Source organism: Physeter macrocephalus, chromosome 19 (assembly GCF_002837175.3).
Source record: "Physeter macrocephalus isolate SW-GA chromosome 19, ASM283717v5, whole genome shotgun sequence".
Classification (NCBI taxonomy): domain Eukaryota; kingdom Metazoa; phylum Chordata; class Mammalia; order Artiodactyla; family Physeteridae; genus Physeter; species Physeter macrocephalus.
In genome coordinates this window covers 1,290,800-1,298,523 of record NC_041232.1, presented here as the reverse complement: position 1 = coordinate 1,298,523, position 7,724 = coordinate 1,290,800, and the positions used below count along the sequence as shown (strand labels likewise).

At 54.3% G+C, this 7,724-nt stretch overlaps 1 protein-coding gene across 1 annotated transcript; it reads left to right on the top strand.

Annotated features, from left to right (window-relative positions):
• Positions 1–4,714: 4,714 nt before the first annotated feature.
• Positions 4,715–7,705, top strand: LOC102996402 (protein DGCR6). The gene is made up of 5 exons (XM_028480348.2): positions 4,715–4,753; positions 5,378–5,417; positions 5,602–5,702; positions 6,568–6,708; positions 7,229–7,705. The coding sequence occupies exons 1-5, from the start codon at positions 4,715–4,717 to the stop codon at positions 7,310–7,312; spliced, it is 405 nt and encodes a 134-aa protein (XP_028336149.2). The 3' UTR covers positions 7,313–7,705.
• The last annotated feature ends 19 nt before the right edge of the window (positions 7,706–7,724 follow it).

The following is a 7,724-nucleotide window of genomic DNA, read 5'->3' as shown; positions in this document are numbered from 1 at the left end:
TAGACCAGGGTTTTCAACAGCAGTGTTGTTGGCATTTGTGGCTGGACAGGTTTTTTTTTTTCTTCTTTATTTATTTTTGGCTGCGTTGGGTCTTCGTTGCTGCGCACGGGCTTTCTCTAGCTGTGGTGAGCTGGGGCTGCTCTTCGTTGTGGTGCCTGTGCTTCTCATTGTGGTGGCTTCTCGTTGTAGAGCACGGGCTCTAGGTGCGCAAGCTTCAGTAGTTGTGGCCCGAGGGCTCAGTAGTTGTGGCCCGAGGGCTCAGTAGTTGTGGCTCGTGGGCTCTAGAGCCACAGGCTCAGTAGTTGTGGCGCACGAGCTTCGTTGCTCTGCGGCATGTGGGATCTTACCAGACCAGGGATCAAACCTGTGTCCCCTGCATTGGCAGGCAGATTCTTAACCACTGCACCACCAGGGAGGTCCCTGTACACATTGTTATTGAGGAATGAGATGCATATTCACAAATCCAAAGTACATAGCTGATGCCTTTTAATGCTCAAATCATGCCACAGTTGGCCAGTGGAAGAACAGTGGGCTGGCTCCTGTGTCCTTTTGATGTGTCCCCATCATTCTTGGAGCACTTCTTGCTTTCTGGTACAGGAAGGTGTTCAGGCTTATCTTTTCTTGTTCTTTCCCAGCCTCAGCCCCTCTTCTGACAGCCTGCTTCCAGCTTCCCCACACCAACAACCTTCCATCAGGATGGACCTTTCCCCTTTGCCACTGTAAAACTTTCCCACTCCTCCTGTCTTTGACTGGGTCTGTGCCAAATGCAGGCTGTTAGTAAGTAGTATTTGCTCTCGTTTTGGTGATTTTTGTTTATCTCCAGAGCTTAGTAGCTCAGGGAGCAAATCAAGCACTCAGAATAATTTTTTTAAAGGGGGAGGGGGCAGCAAGGGAACAAGCCATGTCTCCATGGAGCCCTGGTTCCTTTTAGTGGGGAGGTGTTTTTTTTGTTTGTTTGTTTGTTTTTTTGCGGTCCGCGGGCCTCTCACTGTTGTGGCTTCTCCCGTTGCGGAGCACAGGCTCCGGACGCGCAGGCTCAGCGGCCATGGCTCACGGGCCCATTTCTTATTTTATTTTTCCCCAACTTTTCATTTATTTGAAAAAGGGTAAGTATTTAGAAAAGTTGGAAGTATAATATAGTGAATACTTATGCGTTCTTCAGCTACACTCAGTAACTGAAGATTTGACAAAGTTCTTTGTGTCCGTAAGTATGTGCAACACCACAGGGCTTCACCAGGGGTCCTCAGCATTCCTCTAGACCAGGGTTTTCAACAGCAGTGTTGTTGGCATTTGTGGCTGGACAGGTTTTTTTTTTTCTTCTTTATTTATTTTTGGCTGCGTTGGGTCTTCGTTGCTGCGCACGGGCTTTCTCTAGCTGTGGTGAGCTGGGGCTGCTCTTCGTTGTGGTGCCTGTGCTTCTCATTGTGGTGGCTTCTCGTTGTAGAGCACGGGCTCTAGGTGCGCAAGCTTCAGTAGTTGTGGCCCGAGGGCTCAGTAGTTGTGGCCCGAGGGCTCAGTAGTTGTGGCCCGAGGGCTCAGTAGTTGTGGCCCGAGGGCTCAGTAGTTGTGGCCCGAGGGCTCAGTAGTTGTGGCCCGAGGGCTCAGTAGTTGTGGCCCGAGGGCTCAGTAGTTGTGGCCCGAGGGCTCAGTAGTTGTGGCCCGAGGGCTCAGTAGTTGTGGCCCGAGGGCTCAGTAGTTGTGGCCCGAGGGCTCAGTAGTTGTGGCTCGTGGGCTCTAGAGCCACAGGCTCAGTAGTTGTGGCGCACGAGCTTCGTTGCTCTGCGGCATGTGGGATCTTACCAGACCAGGGATCAAACCTGTGTCCCCTGCATTGGCAGGCAGATTCTTAACCACTGCACCACCAGGGAGGTCCCTGTACACATTGTTATTGAGGAATGAGATGCATATTCACAAATCCAAAGTACATAGCTGATGCCTTTTAATGCTCAAATCATGCCACAGTTGGCCAGTGGAAGAACAGTGGGCTGGCTCCTGTGTCCTTTTGATGTGTCCCCATCATTCTTGGAGCACTTCTTGCTTTCTGGTACAGGAAGGTGTTCAGGCTTATCTTTTCTTGTTCTTTCCCAGCCTCAGCCCCTCTTCTGACAGCCTGCTTCCAGCTTCCCCACACCAACAACCTTCCATCAGGATGGACCTTTCCCCTTTGCCACTGTAAAACTTTCCCACTCCTCCTGTCTTTGACTGGGTCTGTGCCAAATGCAGGCTGTTAGTAAGTAGTATTTGCTCTCGTTTTGGTGATTTTTGTTTATCTCCAGAGCTTAGTAGCTCAGGGAGCAAATCAAGCACTCAGAATAATTTTTTTAAAGGGGGAGGGGGCAGCAAGGGAACAAGCCATGTCTCCATGGAGCCCTGGTTCCTTTTAGTGGGGAGGTGTTTTTTTTGTTTGTTTGTTTGTTTTTTTGCGGTCCGCGGGCCTCTCACTGTTGTGGCTTCTCCCGTTGCGGAGCACAGGCTCCGGGCGCGCAGGCTCAGCGGCCATGGCTCACGGGCCCAGCCGCTCCGCGGCACGTGGGATCTTCCCGGACCGGGGCACGAACCCATGTCCCCTGCATCGGCAGGTGGACTCTCAACCACTGCGCCAACAGGGAAGCCCTAGTGGGGAGTTTTGATAACTCTTAGACACTTCGCTTCTTGTCCTTTGGAAGGTTTTGTGCTGTCAGCAGCGGGAAAGTGCCTGTGACTTTCTGCTTTAACTTCCTCTGACTTAGCAGGTGGTGGTTGGCTGCCATTGCTTTCCTTGGTCGTTGCAAAGGCCAGGCCCCTACCCGGGCAGTGGGTACAGCTCTCTTTTTGCCTCTGGTTGCTCGCCCCGTGGAATCTGGAAGTTGACCTGAGATTTGTAGCGACGTTGATCAGTGGGGTGAAGATGACATTTCCCTGCATTTATCTGTTTCCTTGCATCCTGCCTCCACATGTTGTAAACGTTAACTGGGGAGTGTCTTTCACATCTCTGTGTTTATGGAAATGTCTTGAGGGTGGCCCTCAGCTTCAGATTCACTTAGTGTGATAAATGCCATAGTCGAGATGTGCACGCACTGCGAAGAAACAGGAGATTGGGGAACCTCAGGGGTCCTCCAGAGAAGGGCTGTAACGTGAGGTCTCTGCCGAGGACAGAGTGGTAGGCTTGTGTCTTATAGCCGGACCCCTCTTCACAGGGGAGATCTGGCCACTTGACACTTACTAGTCTAGGATTTTGGCTGCATAGTGTTGAGTGTTCTGTTTTGTGATTGGTTTCTTTCCATCCCATGCTACCTTTCTCTTCTGTCCAGTCCTGTACAATTAGTGGGGACTGTGGAAGCTTTGCTTGGTGGTTGTGGTGGCCCCTCTTGGAGCAACACAGACTCCCTGGCACATGGCCTCTGCCGGCTCATGCCATCTATTGAAAAATTAATCAATAGTCAATCTAAGAAAGAAATGGAAAATTTTAGTCTGTCCAACCTGAGGATTCTAACCTGGAGACAGTCTTTCCGAAAACTCTGAGGACTGTTCCAAAGAGGTGAGGGGGGAGGCCAGTATATATGTGATTTTGGTGAAGGGGTACATGTAACAAAGCATGCAGCTTGGTAGAAGGTTACTGCTATTCACGAGGAACAGATAGCTTAGTTAATGGTTTTAGTGCATTTCTAAGTATGGGAAGATGCAAGAAACTGTATTCATAAAATTTTCTCCTGAAAATATCCAAGTGTCTGAGGGCCAGTTCTGCCAGTGTTCCCAGAGCACAAAGTGCCTCATCCTGATCTTCACCCTGAATTCCTTTCAGGTAGGTCAGCGACTGCAGTGGTTAATGACTTGATTTCTTGTAGAACTGGGTGGTGGGCAACATTCTCTCTGTTACAGTCCCTTCTCTTTCAGTCTTTTTTTTTTTTTTTATATCAGTGTTACTTTATTATTTTTTAAAAATTTATTTATTTATTTATTTATTTTTGGCTGTGTTGGGTCTTCATTTCTGTGCGAGGGCTTTCTCTAGTTGCGGCGAGTGGGGGCCACTCTTCATCGCGGTACGCGGGCCTCTCACTGTCGCGGCCTCTCTTGCTGTGGAGCACAGGCTCCAGAAGCGCAGGCTCAGTAGTTGTGGCACACGGGCCTAGTTGCTCCGCGGCATGTGGGATCTTCCCAGACCAGGGCTCGAACCCGTGTCCCCTGCACTGGCAGGCAGATTCTCAACCACTGCGCCACCAGGGAAGCCCCTCTTTCAGTCTTAATTTCGACCAAGGTTTGGGAGGCATTTCATGACCAATTTGTCCCATGGTGTTGGGAATGCTCATTCCCAGGTCAGACGAGGATTTCCTTGATAGGCCACTTAATCTGCTGTTACCAGACTAGACCCTGTTAACTAACAGTAGCCCAAGGCCTCCGGGCCACCTGTCCTACTAGTCTGTTATTGCCCTGTTGTTGCTTCTTCCCACATCTAGAGCTACACTATTACAATCCCTGATCTTACAGAACTATGTATTTGGTCAGTTGTTTCAGGTCTTCTAGTCATCATTATCTTTATTGGAGGCTCAGCCACACATTTGGTCATGAAAGAAACAATAATCTTGTAAAATAGGCAGAAATATAGTTAGTGACATTAATAAGGTCATCAGTAAGTATTTAAGCTGAGAACTGCAGCCCAGTGTCTCCCCAGGTCGTCTGACCAGTCTGTTCTGCACCAATCGCTGTCTTTAAGGGAAATGATATAGTGGCCTTGTCCATGAAGTCCACCAAAGACGTCTGCACCTACAAGGCCAGGGTTGGATCATCATGACCCCTTAGCAGAACTGAGAAAGGAATGTTACCTCCTAAGGAGTTACATGGCTAGCACCAGAAGGAGAAAAATTGATCTTTGTGGTTGAGCAGGTATTTCTGCCATTGGGGAGTCCGGTTCATGCTTAATGCAGATGCACAATGCACAGTGGAGGGAAGGGAGGAGGCTCAGATAGGCAGAAAAAAATTTTGTTTAAATGTTTTATGTCTTACCTTAAAATATGAATTTTATTTCATCACATCCTTGGGCCCCCCCAGGGTCTGTGCCCACCCTACTCCCTCTAGGAGCCGTGGATAGGGTACAGGGTGGCTCTGCACCCCTCACCACCACCAAGGGCAGCACTGAGGGGGAGTGACTGCCACACCCCAGGGCAGAGGCCACTCTCCTTGTCCTCCTTTCCCAGGCCTTTTCCTGGGTGGTCTTTTGGATGTCTCAGTGGATGTCCCTTGGATGATGGCAGGTCACGCCAGACTCCTGGCCTGTAGCCAGCATCTGAGCCTAGAAACCTCCAGACCGCAGTCTCCCCCCTCCCTACCCCCAATTCTCTGAGCTCAGGCTGCAGCCCTGGCTCCACCCCCGTACCAGACGCTTGGCCTCACCCTCCTCTAGTGCCCTGGAGCCCTGCTGCTGGAGAAGGGCCGTCCCCTGGGTGAGGGCCCACCTGAGTGGGCTGGGGGCTGGGTGTCCAGAGCTCCACCCAGCTCCCGGTGCAGGCCTCCCTCACGTCCACGCCTCTGCCCTGCTTCCCTGTGGTGTGGGACAGCTGGGGCATGCCCCCTCCTTCTTACCCCTCTGCCACCTGCTGATGCCCCTCTGGTCTTGTCTCCTTCCAGTGCTCAGGCAGGCGCTGCGGCAGAAACACCAGGAAGCCCAACAGGCCTGCCGGCCCCACAACCTGCCTGTGCTCCAGGCGGCCCAGCAGCGCGAGCTAGAGGTAGGGGTGTGGGCAGGGTGGGCACCACCTGGGCTCTGCTGAGAGGGCCGTAGAGGAGGGGCTCTGGGTGGCTTGGGAGCCACTGGCCAGCCTGGGCCTCAGCCTGGGGTGGGCCGCGAAGGCTCCATGTGCCCACATGTGGCTCTTCACTGTCGGGGTTGGGATGTGCTTGGAGTGGGTGGAGAGTGTGTGATCCCCTCAGTCCCCTCCACCTGCTCCTCGAGACAGCAGCTCCTAATGGGCTGGGCCTGTACAGGGCAGGTGTGAGTGGGGGCCATTGTGTTCCGTGGCCTTGGGGATGAGGGCGGTGGTGGGATGATGGAGCCAGCAAGTCCTGCTCCCAGGTTGCCTGGGAACAATGCAGAGGCCCACCCGTAACCAAGAAGCCACCAGTGGTGGGGTGCATGTGGAGGCGTGTGCAGGGTCCCAAGGCAGCCCCAAGCCAGGACATGCAAGGAGGAGGTGCTGAGCCAGGCTTGGCCACAGCTCCAGTGGGGAGGAAACATATGCAAAGGCCCAGAGATGGTGGCCAGCTTGACAGTCAGCAGAGGTGGAGCCAGCATCTGGCCAGCTCATGGTGGTCCTGAGCGGTCAAGGCTGGGCGAGGCCTGGCACAGCAAAGGGAGGACACCTGACAGGAGGTGCTGGAGGAAGGGCATTTGGGGCAGGTCATCTGAGCCCCTCTGCAGGGTTCTGTGTGGCTAAGGAGGGACGGACCTGGGTGCAGTATGGGCTCCATCCATAGTCTGGGAACTGGAGCCACTGGGAGGTGGGGAGGGGCCAGAGGAGGTGACAGGCCAGGAGTGTGTGTGTGAGGCACTGATGGGCAGGAGGCTGAGCCCCTGAGCTGCCTTCACCGTGGCAGGCGGTGGAGCACCGGATCCGTGAGGAGCAGCGGGCGATGGACCAGAAGATTGTCCTGGAGCTGGACCGGAAGGTGGCGGACCAGCAGAGCACACTGGAGAAGGCAGGGGTCGCCGGCTTCTATGTGACCACCAACCCGCAGGTCAGTGGCACAGGCCTGCCCCGGCACAGCCCAGGGGATGTTGGTCCCCAAGGCTAGATTCTGTATGGGGTTTTAGCTGGTCGCTGGGGAGCCCAGGCCCAGGGTGTGTGGGGACAGGGGACGTGGTGAGTTAGGGAGGCTCCAGGAAGGGTTTCTGCGTTGTGCTCAGCATGGAGGCCAGTCACACTGCCTCCGCCACAGGAGGGTAAGCCATGTGGCTACAGGGCATTGCCCACCTCCGCCGGTTTCGCTATGCCCTACAGGGCCTCGTGTGCAGTTCCCCTACATCCCTGCACACACCTCCATTTGTGCCAAGCCAGGGCAACTGCAGGCCCTGCCACAGGTGGCGTCCCAGCACCTGCCCCTTTCTGGCAGGCGGTAGCCAGGCTTCACTGGAAGTCATCCCCATGGGCTCAAGCCTGGTGCTCTCTAGGTCCTGGTATCTGCCCCGGGTCCTTGGGTAAAGGAGGCTGCTTCCTGGGGCCTTTGCCAGGGCTAAAGTGGCCCCTCTGCATCCCAGGAGCTGACGCTGCAGATGAACCTATTGGAACTCATCCGGAAGCTGCAGCAGAGGGGCTGCCAGGTGGGGAAGGCGGCACTATGACCAGGCAGGGTTCCTGCCAGTGACCCGCTGCCCATCTTGGCTGGGAAGACAGCCCTGTCCCACAGTCACCAAAGGCAGCAGAAAGCTGAGTGGCGCTCATCTTCCTGAAGTCTGGCCACCACCCTCCCAGCTGCTTGCAGGAGGGGCACCCCGTGAGGAGAAGCTAGGTGGACCTGGGCTGCGTCTGCCACCCACCTTCACCTGGGCTTTTTTGTCCAAAGCTAGGGTGGGAAGGTAAAGGGAAGACTGGGCCCAGCCTTCCGGCTGTCTGCCCCAGGCTCCTGATGTGTTCTGCTCTCGGCCCCTCCCTTGGCAGGTGCAGCCCCTGAGTAGGAAAGGCTCATGAGCTGCATGTGACCCCCGAGAAATAAAGACGCCTCAGCATATCCTGCACGTGGCTTGCATGACAGCT